This window comes from Lepisosteus platostomus, chromosome 4, assembly GCF_059453375.1.
Source record: "Lepisosteus platostomus isolate fLepPlt1 chromosome 4, fLepPlt1.hap1, whole genome shotgun sequence".
Lineage (NCBI taxonomy): Eukaryota > Metazoa > Chordata > Actinopteri > Semionotiformes > Lepisosteidae > Lepisosteus > Lepisosteus platostomus.
This window is the reverse complement of record NC_142614.1, coordinates 75,355,177-75,370,095: the sequence shown is the minus strand read 5'-3', so window position 1 is coordinate 75,370,095 and position 14,919 is coordinate 75,355,177. Positions and strand designations below refer to the sequence as shown.

Below are 14,919 nucleotides of genomic sequence, written 5' to 3'. Positions count from 1 at the left end.
TTAGATCATAACTGCATATTAAGCTGTAAAATGATTCAGGAGAAACTGGACCTAGTTCCTGGAACAGTTCTTAAAACAAGCCAGTAGGGGGCACTACCACACCACTGAATTCTCAGTAAGCTTTGCAAAGGTATGAACCGCTTGAAATCCGAGCACACTCAGCAAGCAATTTAAACGAGGGTTTCTGTAAAACCATCTGCTTATGTATGGAATTTATTTGGTAAAAATGTCTTCTCAATGTATCATCCGGACTGTTTATTTTTTGTTGTTGTTGTTGTACTGTCCCTTACATGTTGTGTTGCCAACAAATAATTAATAACTGTAGGCTTCATAAAGATACAAAAAATATTAAAAATGAAATATTTGTTCCACAAAATTTAGCATGTTACTTTTAACTTCATTTTGATATGCTTATATTCCCTAAGCCCTCTCCTAAGGAATCAAAGGTATTATTATAGCCAAATTGAAAAAAATATATATTAAGAAAGTACTGGTAAGTTTAAACTCTCTTTCTTCTAAAGTAGATTTAAAGTTATTTATTATTTAAAGTTATTTTAAGAAATTATTATAACAATTGTTTTACATTTTATTGCACAAAATGTGTTTACAAGTTTAGCATTTAAGAAACAAATTTGTGTGAAACTGAAATTGAATCTTGGGAAATCTATTTTAAAAAAATATTTTCTTGTTCAGAAACATCTTTAAAACCAGAAACATGATTTGAAATTTCTGTTTTTAAGGTTAAACTAAGATAAAAAAAATACATTTGTTGAAATAATTTCTTATGGTCTATCAACATTTCAAATAGGGAAAATAAATTAGAGAGTAAGTATAAAAATGTACTGTATAAGTAAAGTATTTACTGGAGTAATTTTAAAAGCTTTTATTGATGATTAAACAAAAGATAAAACAATGAACAGTGAGCAGGTGCTTTGTGTAGTATTTTTTACCCCTGGAATGGTGAGATATATGTTTTTATAATTTATTGCATAAAAGTGTGACACGCGATCAGTGGTTATTCTGACTGTGGAGATTGTGGAGGGTTTTTTTTGTTTTGTGGGAGAGGAATACAGAAAAAAATAATTGGTTTTTTTCTAAATACTATACAGGTATGTGAGAAAATGATCACATTTAAAATAGTCACCTGTGCTTCTTTTTTGTGGTAGTCCAGGGTGGCTTGTGTTTGTTTCAGTGCAGTTGGTATAAAACTACAATAGGCTGGCCACAGACATGATCTATAAATCAATATATACTGTATGTATATATATGAGTATATACACGCAAAGCCCTGGGGAATTCCTCTGCAGGTGCCTTAAAGGTCATTCAAAAAAAGTAATGTAAATATAAAATCGAACAAATGAAAAAAAGTTGTAAAAATGTTAGTTAAAATCAAGACAAATTGATTCTGTTTTCCTTCCTTAGATAATCTATTGAGAATCACATTTTTTTTGCTTTCCATGTATACAGTATATATTTGCTGTACATCTGAGCTATGCATAGGACATGTAGCACATGTATGCTTTATAAATAAAATATAAATTATGTATACTTTATAAATAAAATACCACAATCCTGCACTTTTTACAGTCCTTAATTTTAAACATATTCCAGTAAGTAAAGACTTTTAACGACCACTTTCTGGGATGAATTTGATTTTAAAAACATGTGTTGCCACCAACAGCAATGATCATTTTTGTATTTAACATTCTAACAGTTATTGCACTAAATAAATAAAATAAGTGAGTAGCCCCACTGCACATACTGTACATTGTGTCAGTGCTTCCGTGTGTATTTGTATTGTTGCGTATCGGACTTTGTTTCAGTCGACAGTCATCTTTAAAGTTAGTTTGCACCAGTTGACTTAGATTTTGTTCCGGTGTGGTCAGAGGAGTGGTTACTGAGATGTCGGAATTTTTCTGGTTCATTTACGCACCCACTTTTTACAGCAGGATGGATGGATGGCTCAGGAGTAAATTAAGCGGCACGCAGTTTGAGGACAAAAGAAAGATATAAAAGAACCAGTTTTCCTGCCATGTTCACGTGCAGAGATATGACATATATACTGTATACAGTATGCAAATAATTGAATACTCCCTTGGCCAGCTGTGGGGGATAAGTGTTTAAGTCTCGACATTTATCGTGTGCTATTATCAGGACAAGTAGGAGGAGCAGCTGCAGTATGGTTATTAAGCAGTAACAGTACCAAACTAATGGATGAAAAGTGTGGCTGTTTTATTCACAATGTAATTGAGCACAGTTCTGGGGGCTCAATTGTTTGTGGTTAGTCTCGTAACTACCTGGCTGCACACCAACAAAGATCACACATGTTTAAAAAGTCTTTATTATTCTCCCAGCCACATATCTTCATATCTCAGCCCCCCACCTCCTCTCACTCTCCCCAGGCTTTTATTAAGCCACTTTATTTCTCTCTGATGTCTATGATATGGTCCCTTGAACTCGGAGAATAGCCTGAGCTGTTAGAGGCACAGAGCCTTACAGACTTATTTCAGGCTTTGCTGCCTGTGAATGGGAGCAGGGGTCACTGCTGGTGGGCCAGGGTCCTCTGGTTTCTCCCCTGCCCGTCCGCCGCAGCCGAGAGCGATCTGTCAAATAACCAAATGGAAAGGACCTGATCTGCCGACAGTTTAAAAACCCACAGACAAGCAGAGAAGAGCCCTCGTGCTTCCATTACGGCATGTAACCTGAGCGAGAGGCAACTCTCAAACGCCACAGAAAGAAAGAATGCAGGGAGTCATTTGGATCAATTAGGTTTCTGTTCGTTTGTTTATGTTGTTGTTTCCTTTACTGATTTCACCTACAGAGTGGTGCAGTTTAAATAAGAAAAAAAGCTGTAAGCATTCATGTTAGTTGCATCAGAGTCCTGGCACAGTTCTAAAATGTTAAAAAGCTATGCTGTTAGTTGGTTTTGTTGGAAGTTAGTTCTTAGATGTGGCGAGTGAAATTTCTATATTTTTTAGCAGCTTAAAGTATATTTTCAAATGTAACTGTCTGACTTTTTTCTGCATATTACTTCAGCATCTCAATTCTTATTTACATTATCTGAGTAAAAGAGGGACTCTGCATTTTATTAATGTTATTCTTTCTCTGCTAAAGTCAGTGTCAGAATAATACTAATATTCCCCAATTTTGGAATTATCCTGGTATGAGCAGGAATTTGGGTGCAGTGCTGAATGCCACTCTATCCTGCAGTGTAGGAAGCAAACGAGTTCATCTGTGGGAAAGCAAGTAAACCCTAATGGTAGACTCAAGGAGGACTGTATAAATTGCAAAATTGTCACAAAGAGAATCATGTAGGCAGGATCTGGAGAAAAGCAGACAGACAGGTAGACTTCTGACAGCTCATGTGTGTTTGCAAATACTGATAAATTATTTAAGATTACCACACAAATTCCCAGACACGGCACTATTAAAAATCTCAGCACAACCTCTTGCAGCATAATTTTTGTTCTCTTGGCAGACTTGGCAGGAGTTCTGCGCTGGACATGGCTATTAAAATAAAATATTTGCTTGGAGCAATATGTAAATGTACTGCCCAGTTCATTTTTAATGTATTATTTATGCCTTTGTTTGTGAGTGTGTGTGTCTTACCAACATGTATTAACACGTTTGTGTGCCAGGATGAAAAAAGAAAGTTTTAATAAATATTCAAATGTTCGTTCATTTAAAACCTCAATAATTTGACTGCTATACTGTACATAGGTTTTGTCCCCTGATGTACTGTATTTTCATTGCTTTCCAATATCACAGTGAATATTCATTTCACGTGTAACATTATATATAAGGTGCAGTTCTTCGTGTATGAAAGTGACACATGATATCTGTCCTTAGAGGAGTACATACTGTATAAGAACCCTGTTTGCAGGTGTGTATATATATGGTTTCATGTGTGTGTAACATACAATAACTATTTTCAGAGTCCATTGATTGTGCAGATTAACCAGTAAACTAAACCTCTGTATAGACAGAAATTCAGAGGTTATGTGTGTGGCCTTTTTAGGAAGGCTGGGATATTACAAGTATATTTAATCCATGACTAATTTGTTCCTTACAACTGAAGTCCAAACTACATTAATATAAATAGGCCTAAAGAAAAAGATGTGGATTGGGCATCATCTTGGCACACGCATATCTGTCGAATTTCATTTTCACGTGTTACTTCCCGTTTTTAAGAATTTAAACTTTCTCAAAATGAGTCCGGATGCATTGACTCACTCCTTTTGTTATCATTGCACATGAACACACTGCTCTTTGATGCGCCGGATTTCGAGTTTGCAGCTGCACACCTTGTGTTTGCTGTTTGGTTTAATTGTAACAGTACCCCGCGTCTTCAGACTCCCTGCGGGGTGGAAACTGCTGAAGAAGAAACTTTGGAACCCGCTGTCTGGAGGACCGGCGCAGCACGTTAGGTGGGAGACTCGTCAAACGGTAGCTGTGGAGGAGGGCCGTGCAGGAAGTGCTGGATCCCCGAGCGCCTGGATTTGTCAGTCAGGTCTTCCTGCACCTCTGATATTCTCATTTGATTGACAGCTTGGCCCCGGCTTGAGTGACACCTTGCTCTCCGGGAATTACGAATTTGAGGAAGGTAGGAAGGGGGTGTAGAGAGAGCATCCAAATGTGAGATACTGTAATAACAGACCTGTAGCTTTCTGCCACAAAGAGTGAGGAAATGAGTGAGAGGGCCCCAGCGCTATTCTAACCCGGGCACTACACGCGTGGGAAGGCTGAAGCTGATGTGTCAAGCCGTGTGTCCCCAGAGCCGTGCCTGCCGGGCGGTCAGGGAGAGGGGCCGTGAGCTGCAGGGCCGCTGGAGAGGCTGGGTGGGGTAGCTTGCAAGGAGGGATGGATGGAAAACGCGATCTAAACACAATGGGAACCCTGCTAGGACACACCTGCCTCCTCTCCCTTCCTTTAAAGAAAAGACGGAGCTGCGTCGGCGCCCGTTTGAAAAGACTGATTAGGCAGGGTCGCTGCGCCCCGGAACTCCACGGCAGAGGCTGGAAGGAGCGCAGGCTTCTTTGAAAGCCCCGGAGCAGAAACGTCCTGTAACTGTAAGGACAAATAACTTTGGCGGACGAGAGTGCCGTGGTCACAGAACAAAGCACTGTAGAAGCACTCGGAGTCTGCCCCTCGTCTCCTTCTGTTGAACAGATCTGGACAGATGGGAGAGTGGCTGAAGCCTGTTCCTGCTCAGTGCGACTGGGTAGAAAGTAACTGATTAAAAAAACACCACCACCAACAACAACAACAAAAAATGAATAAAAACGTTTATTTATCTGGTTTGGTAGACTCGGGGATATGTTTTTCCACCAACGAAAAAAAGGGTCATCAACTGAAGTAGATCGAATGTGAGTGTTTTGAGAAATTTACGCGGAAATTAAATGAATTAAAATGCAAGCACTTAGGAATTTTTCTAAACATTTCAACAGGTTTACTGTACATTTACTGTAGTATGTTGTTTTTCAGATATCTAAAAGCAGTGATTCTGTTTGCAGTATTGAGTGTGAGGAATTAGGGTGATCTGTTACTGATTGGTTATGGAGTATTTTGTAAGGAATAGGAGACAAACATTTTAGTTGAATGTATATTTTCTATTTTGCTTTTATAAGGGGTTTTCTTATTCATTATATACATTAAATATAATTAAAAGATGCCATACAATTAAATTAAAATATATTTAGTCCATAGAATATTAAAAACGACAAGTGTTCAGAATTAATTTGCCTAATATTTTTTTCAAGCTGTGCTTCTTATACCATAAACTAACACACAGGTATTTGGCCAGTATAAATTAATCATCATGAAATCATGAATTGATTACCAAATTCATGTTGTTCTCATGAATCTCAATCATCGTATTTTTGCCCAAGATTTTTATTTTATGGAATTCAGCTTAATGAAAAGAAACAGAAAGTCTGTTTTGTAAAGAATAATAAAATCCAGAGTGCATGTGGCCTGTGCAGATTATTTTCTCCAATGTGGAGATCTTGGCACTAACACTAGTACCATTTCTCCAGCAATTGCATTTACAAAGAAAAAAAGCTAATTACTGCAAGCGAAGACATCTTTTTTTTTTCCTTGGGAAATATTTTCATTAAGGAAAAAAAGCCTGAAAATTTGTGCTTATCACCAAGCTTCTCATTACATTTAACTTTTGATGTCACCTTTGTAAAAAATGCTGGAGCAGTTGGCCTCAGGGAGTGTCTGTGGAAGTCTGGACGTTGCTGTGCAGGACTGTCCACTGGAGAATCGCAGGAATTTTATCTCTGCCTCACATAGTCCATCGCCGCGGCAAACTCAGAGAAAGCAATTAAAACCAGTGGCCTGCCTGCCATTTCTCCTCCTCGTGACGATGAAATCGCAGGGAAACTGTGACAGACTGTGCGGCCCAGAAAGTTTAGCTGACACAGGTTTGATAGTCAGCCCTTTGTTATAATACATTTTTAACCACATATTAAACCTGCTTTAGGTCACAGGCAACCTCTTGTAACCAATGTCACGAACGTAGCTTGAGTCATGAAAGACATTTTGAATTTCAGTTCTTAGCTGTCACTTGGCCATTTTCTTTTGTCTTAAAAGTATGTGAAGACACACCTAAGATGATCTGTCAGTATCTGTGAAGCCAAAGCCCATACTCCAGGTTCCTTCAAGAAATGGATGCGATTCTCGGCTCAGTTAGCTAGAAAGTTCCATAGAACCAGGTGGGCTGAATGATCTCCTGTTTGTAAGCTGTCTCTTGTTCTTGATTTCCTATAGGCCTTTTTTGTGCATGGCTAACATGTGCACTAACACCAATGAAATTCTGAGTTTTTTTTTAATTAAGTTCATCAGGTGAAGGCTTGTTTTGGTCTCATCATAGCACTATAAATCCCCTTAAAAGGCCATCTCAACGTCAACAGTACAGAATCGTACGCTTCAGGGCACTTTAAGAGTCTGTGCTATTACAGTCCACTGATATACCACAGTGCTGTGTACCGAGCTCGAACACATTCAGGAGAGGACAGATTCTGGTCCCTGGGAGAGGGCTATAAGAAGACCCTGCCCTCGGAGCTGTTGGTTTTTTTTCCATTCACTTTTAAAAACTCACACGCACGTACAGTAGGTCTCAATCCTCCCTGGACCAGGGCACTCGGATAGGAAAATGGCTTTTTTCTTCCTGCTGGTCTTGTTTGTTTTGCTCGTCCTGTAAGTGAGGTTTCAGGAAGCTCTGCCGGGGTCTCGTGTGACTCCCGTGTGTGAGGGGTGACACGGGGAGGTGATTAATGAGACCCCTCCTCTCACGTCGACCTGTGGGGGCCTTTCGACTGAGCAGCGCACTGGGGGGGTGGGGGTCAACCACTCGCCCCACTCACTCTCTCCCTGGACCGTCAAGGGCAATTTAACCCCCACTGCAGGACCCCAGTCTGGACTGGACCGGACAGGAAGAGGGACAGTTTGTCTCCTCCTGCATGACCAGCAGGTCCCAAAGAGTGGAGATCAGGACAGTCGTGTGCAGCGGTTTCAGCTGCAGGCGTCTGGGCTTCTGTCTGCCAGGGTAGTGCTTCTTAAAACCAGACGGTGTTCGAGGTAGGAGCTAAAATGTCCAGATTATTGTCTCACATGCAGACTGGCCTGGCGAGCTCGACGTTCTGGTGCAGTGGTGGTGTGCGTGTTCCGGGTATCTGCCGTGTTTTGTAACTGCAACACTACTGTCCAGTCACATTTATGGGCTCTGTTTTCGAAACTCCTCTTACTAAGGCTCTGGCCCCAGAGCAGCACCATGCGTGCTGTAAGTGTGATATCACGGCTGCAGTTGCTACAGGTGCAGAGGGTGGAGCGGTGGCTCTGTGGCTCAGGATCTGCGCCTGTGACTGGAAGGTTGCCGGTTCAAATCCCGCGGCTGGCAGAGGAATCCTACTCTGTTGGGCCCCTGAGCAAGGCCCTTAACCCTAACTGCTCCAGGGGCGCCGTACAATGGCTGACCCTGCGCTCTGACCCCAAGCTTCTCTCCCTGTCTCTGTGTCTGTGTCTCCATGGAGAAAAGCTGGGGTATGCGAAAAGACGAATTCCTAATGCAAGAAATTGTATAGGGCTAATAAAGAAACATTATTATTATTATTATTAGGTGAGACAGGCCGGATTTCAGTGTCTCGTATCCCCTGGAAAGGCGCTGGAGTCCTGTTCCTCGCCCAGCTGGTGGTTTGCTTCAACGGGCGGCTCCTATCCCTGCGGCCACTTGTCAGGCCCAGTCATTGAGGGGGCATCGTTTTAGTGTTCAGGTGTGACCGTGGCGGTTCTGCGCGGGCTCGTGCCCCCGCCGGTTTGTCCCGCAACACCTGGGGCGCGAGCCCGGGTCTCCGGCGTAACGCCACAGGGAACCGGCCGAGTGAGCTCAAGGAGAGCTCCCCCAGCCCAGGCGGCTGAGGACCCTGCTGTGCGCAGGGAGGGCGATGAGTCACCGTGTCCGAACTCGCGCCGCTACACTGGGGCAGAGGCTCCGCTCTGCTGGCTGCATGTCGGTGTCGTCGCAGAGATCCTCCCAGAGTTCCTGCACAGGAAGGCCGGAGGAGGTGGACAACGGGAGCAAGTGCATGCCTTTCTAACAAGCTCCAGCGCGGTTTCCAAGCTCGTGAATTCTTGCTCGGACGTCCCTCGAATCGGAGCAGAAATGGTGTGTTTATGGCCGTGCTTGAAAAGGTGCCTTGAAAAGCAATTCTCAAAGCGTTTCATAGACAAGCATAAAAAAGATCAAACTAAAGGAACAGCAACGAATGTACAGTAGGAGATAAAATCAGCACAAAGAAGCAGAAGGGTTTCAGTGCCCTGTAACAGCCGATGCAGAGGGGCGGACGGAGAGCGGCTCAGGATAAGCCCGGATGCGAGGGAAAGCGGCTCTCCTCCGGGTGGGAATGGCGTCGGGACGGGGGGGTGTCAGCGTTGCTCAGCCCTTCTTGTGTCTGTCCCTAGATCTTCCTGCTGGCGGTGTGGAACTTCGAACTCTACATGGTCCCTCTGGCCCTGCTGCTCGTGCTGCTGTGGAACTACATCCTCATCCTCCTGGGCAAGGACACCCGGCAAGGTGACGTGGTGAGTGGCGGCCTGTGCCCCCCCCCCCCTCCTCCCAGGGACCCAGGGGCCACACCACAATGCCTTGTGGGAAGGTCTGCTGCCCCTGCGCTTTCCCCAGCGTGCCAGCGGACGAGCCGAAGCACTGGAAGCTAAGCAGATTAATGCTTTTTGTGGGGATGAAAAAAAAATGGAAATCTGGGGAACATTAAGTTAAAATCACCCACCACCAACCCCCCCCCCATGAGCCTCCAACTTCCCTCAGTTTGGTCTCGTAACTCGCGGAGCTATCCATCAAACAGCCAAGGCACTTATTACACCGCGTCGGGGCAAGTTATTGAAATAATTTTTACAACATTTCGGGCTTTCTGGCCTCATGCAATGCTAGTTAAACGTGTAGTAAGCTAAAGAGTATTTGTGTGTTTTTTTCTTTTGAATTGACAGTACATTCCATGTCCACACGTCAGTGATTTTTTTATTTTTCATCTCAAGTTTGCGAAAGTGGGAGAACAAAAGAGATGTGTTTGTTTTTTTTTGGCTTTGCAAGAATTTGTGTGCTTTTTTCGTGAGTCAGCTGTCGGTGGAAAAAAAAATCCCTGTAGATGTTCAACAAGACCTTTTATTCTTGCGGGTTACGAACGAACGTGGGACTGCAAAAAAAATATTATCCAAAGAATTATCCATATTGCAAAAAAGAAAGGCAGTGGAGGAGGGGAACAGGGGCTGCAGTATACAGTGCTGCAGGTCACACCTGGTCCCTTCTGTGGCCTGTTTCTCCTTCCTATTTCTCCTTCCCAGGTGACACAATATTCTTACTATAGAGAATGCTCTTGGAAGGTTCATGCTAAATTTTGTTTCCATTTTTTGTTTTTCAAACCTGGCGTTTGTACTGTTGTTTTACTGAATTGGCTTTCACCGTTGCGTTGAGATAATCTTCTCTTCTTACTTTGTACTGTACAGTTAAGTGTCCTGTCGTTTTCGCTTGCTCTCCAGCTCTGTGCCTGCTCTATGCAGCTCAGCACTGACGGGGACAGGGCTGGGGTGACTGGGGTGATGCGCAGTGAAGGAACCTGCTTTAAATCTGGTATCTGCCGAAAAAAAACAGTAAGGCCGATCTGTTAGCTGGCGTAGCAGCTGTTGAGAGTGGAGCGGCCGTGGAAAACAAGCGCGACCCCTCTCCTGCTGCATGCGACAGCAGCAGTCCGAGCGCTGGCATCTCTGCCCGATTGTAAAATTAAATCGAAATTGATACACCGTAGTTACACATTTATTTTTTCCCCTTTTCTTCTGTGCCTCTTAAGACTACTTATAGATTTGTTTTTCATGTCTTTCGAAGCTGCGTACATTTTGTTTTAAACTTACACAAAAAAATCATCGCGTCACCTAACCTCGGACCTTAGTATACTGTACTGTACATTTTACGAGTTTGACGGGCAGAATTGTTGACGGTTTTTTGGTGGTTTAATTCTGATGTTTATCCATATTTCACGGTAAAGAAATAACGTTTTGGCGTAAAACACAGGATGTTGTTCCGGCGCTGCTGTTTTATTTGGAATTTGAAATTTAGGAATCTGAAAAACAGCTTTTTTGTGTGTGGTACTACACTACATTTTGAGAAACTGTCGCGTAATTTCTGTACGTTTTTCTCTAAAAATGAGTTTAAAAAATGAGTCAGCCTTTCGCATTAATTACATAAATGTTATTATCGCGTTTATAAACTTGCGCACACAAAAACACACACATTATATATATAGCATGTAACGTGTGTTTAAAATTAAAATATTTCTCAGCCACTGAGACCTTAACAAGTCGGCTGGTTGTGGCAATACAGAAGGGTCCGTTTAAAAATGGAGAGTATTTGCCTTTAAGGGTGACAATCAGTCGCTCACCTGTTTTTTTTTTCGGTAACATTTGTCAAAACAATGTCATGCAGACTTTTTCATTTTTAATCATTGGGATGCACCTTTATGAAACTGGGAAGGCATAAACCAAACTGAAATGCGAGCCTTTCCAGGAGCAAAGTGGTGATTAATTTTAATAAGCAGCCTTGCAAAATGGGTTTTAGGCCCCTAATTAAGAGACCACATTTTTAATAATAATCTTAATTTTTCATGAATACACAGTTAAAGAATTGGTACTGATATGTATTAGATAATGGTGGAAACAAAAAAAATGTAATTTTTCACGGCTGTATGAATTTAAATAGGGCATTATCTTTACGAAACAGGATTCATGCAATTTAGCAGTAAATGAGAAATGGGTACTCTTTAACACGGAATGTGGCAAGTATTTTTAACTGTGGGATTCTCACAATAACCATCAAAACTACGTTTAACATCAACACTGGGCTGTCATGCACTGCCTGTGAATGAAGATATTACAAAGTAAACCACTGCTTTGAGTTTACAGACACTGGGCAAAAAAAGAGGAACTTTGTTAACTAATTCCATTAAACATTTGTGCAATGCCGTATGTGCAGAGACTGTAATTCCTCATATACTGTATAAACAAAGCAGGACAGCCAGAGACAGACTCTTCATATTAAGTGGGTGAGACACAGGTAAAAGGCCAAATGAGTTTTCAGTGAGTCTGGGGAAACCACACACCGCCTTGTCAACGAGTGGCAGGGTGTGTCATTCTGTGACCTCACGTTCACACCACTCTCCCATGCGGGCGTCCGAATCCCACACCTGCTGCAAGACCTGCTGCAAGGCACGCTGGGAAATGTGTTCCTGCAGATGCCTTGTTATGGAGTCCCGCCAAGGACAGCTCAAGTATTGTCTTTCGGATTTCTGTCCCCCTGGTTGACCAGGCCCTGGGCTGGTGTTAGTCTGGGTGTATAGTGAGTGTAGAGATGCCATTCTGTGGCAGAATACAGCCGGAGTTTTCATCTGACACCATGTTACTCTGTAACTCATATAGTTAGGTTTAGTCAAGTCTTAGTTAGTTGAGTTACGTTAAAGTCGTTACACTACACTAGGTTGCTGGCGCTGGTGCCACCCAGCTCTCGAGTCCTGGGTTCGATTCTGGATGAGGACGCCTTCTGCGTGGAGTTTGCATGTTCTTCCTGCGAGGATGGCTATAACTCTGAGTGACCCGGGTTCCTCCCACTTCCCTGCTGTCAGGGCTAATTGGTGTCTCTTGATTGTATGTCCTCTTCTGTGTGTGAGTGACACATCAGATCCACAGACAGAATGCGATGATGCCCCGCACCCCCGTCCCGGCCAGGATAGGCACCAGCACTGCACAGCTTCGTAGGATGAAGCGGCTCTGGACAGCAGACGTTTGGACAAACTGAACTTATTTATTGATGACTTTGAAGGTTTTCGAGCACTGAGTCAGCAGAATTAACAGGGTAGTGCCTCGGAACTCCATTGATACGGGTCTTTCTGCAGTGTCAGCGGTATCAATCGACTGCGAGTCCGTATCGCCCCTTCCCTCTCTCTTTCTCTCTCTGCGCTGTACGTACAGAAAGAGAAAGAGAAGATTGTGGGTCTGTTTAGGATGAAAATCTTGTTGATTTCTTCACGGTTAGAGCCGTTTTACTGCTGCCTCTCCAGGAGGGAAGCTGTGATCACAAAGCGCTTGTCACACTCGTGGGGTGAGCAGTCTGAGTGCTGAAGACTCCTGGTGTGGGGTTCGACTGGGTCGTTGGCCGGGCGTGTATCTGCGAGGTCTCTGTCCGTCGCCCTCGGCGTGTCGGTCTTCTGGAAGGGGACATTGCCTGAGAGCACGCCCCTCATCGCCGGTTGGGAAAGGATGATGCAAAATCTGAAGCTGAAGAGCAGTTCAAGGCTTGGCAGCATGACACCGAGTCCCAGTGTCTCGGCCTCTGAGCGACCACACTCTACACTGTGAGACTGCAGGGAAGGGCAGCCTCACTGTTTCAGAGACATGACTCACCTTCTAACCCCGGGAACAAAATGACCATCTGACAGTTCCCGAAAGGTATAATCATCTTGCTGCATCATTATTGTTCCTCCTGTGTTATCACGTCCAGGTGTGGTGTACTGTATGTACCTCTTTGTAAACTGCATTTTTTTCTTTTGCAAACCAAAAGAAATGATATTTCTCTGCTCCGTAGTTTGCCTCTACAGAGACGAGAAATCTAAAATTTCTTTGAGAACTTGTGCAACAAAACCATGTTCCCTATATTATCCTTCACTAAAACACAATTCTACAGCCATATCACCCTGCAACTCACAACTGGCAACCCACTGAAGCTAAGCAGGTGTGAGCCTGGTCAGTACCTGGATTAGAGACCTCCTGGGAAAAACTAAGGTTGCTGCTGGAAGAGGTGTTAGTGGGGCCAGCAGGGGGCGCTCACCCTGCGGTCCATGTGGGTCCTAATGCCCCAGTATAGTGACGGGGACACTATACTGTAAACAGGCGGCGTCCTTCGGATGAGACGTAAAACCGAGGTCCTGACTCTCTGTGGTCATTAAAAATCCCAGGGCGCTTCTCGAAAAGAGTAGGGGTGTAACCCCGGTGTCCTGGCCAAATTTCCAATTGGCCCTTACTAATCATGGCCTCCTAATAATCCCCCTCTATGAATTGGCTACATTACTCTGCTCTCCTCCCCACTGATAGCTGATGTGTGGTGAGTGTTCTGGCGCACTATGGCTGCCGTCGCATCATCCAGGTGGATGCTGCACATTGGTGGTGGTGGAGGGGAGTCCCCATTACCTGTAAAGCGCTTTGAGTGGAGTGCCCAGAAAAGCGCTATATAAGTGTAAGCTATTATTATTATTATTATTACAACGCCCTCCCGTCTCTTTTGTGTAAGTCTAGATTGTTCAGACAACATTGCAAACAAATTCCTGTAGATGGAGACATTGTTTGCAAAAAATGTTTTTTTTTTCTGCTTGAAACAATGATGTGTTTTCTTACAGCAGGAAACAATACATATGCATGTATGTATTTGTTTTCCTTGCAGTTATAAAGACACAGCTGGGGGCTGTGCTATTATTAACGACTCTATTATAACCTTTGTGATCTGGACGATGTGTGTGTGCGCATTACATCCGTTTGCATTGAACTAAAGTGGTTACAGTTCATTTTCCATTAAGGTCCAGCGATAAATTCGCTTGTCTTCTGGACTGACAGCAAGGAACCAGGGAATGGCAGGCAGATAGTTCAGAGCGAGGTTATGAATATGGCTAGCTGGATGTGAAACACATGACTATGAGGACTGTCATTAGCTGCCTTCCTTCCTCCATTGCTCTGCGTTTAGACGACTGTAACCACAACAGACAAGGGGAGTGAGCTCTAGACTAGGTCCTTGTGAGGCAGGGAGAGTTACAGTAAACAGACACGGAGGCGCCTGGTTCCGATTAAATCCAACAGACTGAAGAGGAGACTCGTTTTCAGGAGTAATTAAAAAGGAAAGTTAGTTTATGATCGACCCGAGGAGGGGGGAGTTCAAAAACATTCTGCTCGTTTGTGTTGCTGTTCTGCTTTGGGGGAATGAGGGAGGTTGGGGATGTACTTATAAAAAAGATTTGCCAGAAGCAATTGCAATCAAATATTAATTTATTTGTGAGATTTGGTTATTCATCTGGTTTATAATTATGTTATTCACCATGCGTGACGATTTTAGCAGAAGAGACGCTCTCAAACCAGCTGTGGTTGACAACAGTGACCAGCAGGCCTGTGTACACGTGTACAGCTGGCACATGGTGACATCAGCACTGCTGCACCTGAAGCTTGAGCCCAGGAAGCTGTGGGTCTGATGCAGGGCTCTCACCGCTCTCCCACACTGCTGCCTCAGAGGGCCTCGCTGGCTCAGTGCTTCAGCTGTCTGAAGATGAGCTGGTCTGCGCTTGAACTTTTTCCTATCCCACCCAGAAGAACCAT

At 43.6% G+C, this 14,919-nt stretch overlaps 1 protein-coding gene across 10 annotated transcripts in view; it reads left to right on the top strand.

The window, feature by feature from the left end:
• mctp1a (multiple C2 domains, transmembrane 1a) overlaps positions 1–14,919 on the top strand; it is a 197,432-nt gene that overhangs the window by 131,127 nt on the left and 51,386 nt on the right. For all 10 annotated transcript variants that reach the window (XR_015936135.1, XM_088630700.1, XM_088630701.1 and 7 more), the window contains one exon: positions 8,965–9,084. Coding sequence is in view for 9 of the 10 variants with exons in the window: in XM_088630700.1 (XP_088486826.1) it covers positions 8,965–9,084 (120 nt within the window). In the remaining variant the exon portion in view is untranslated. The remainder of the gene's footprint in view (positions 1–8,964; positions 9,085–14,919) is intronic.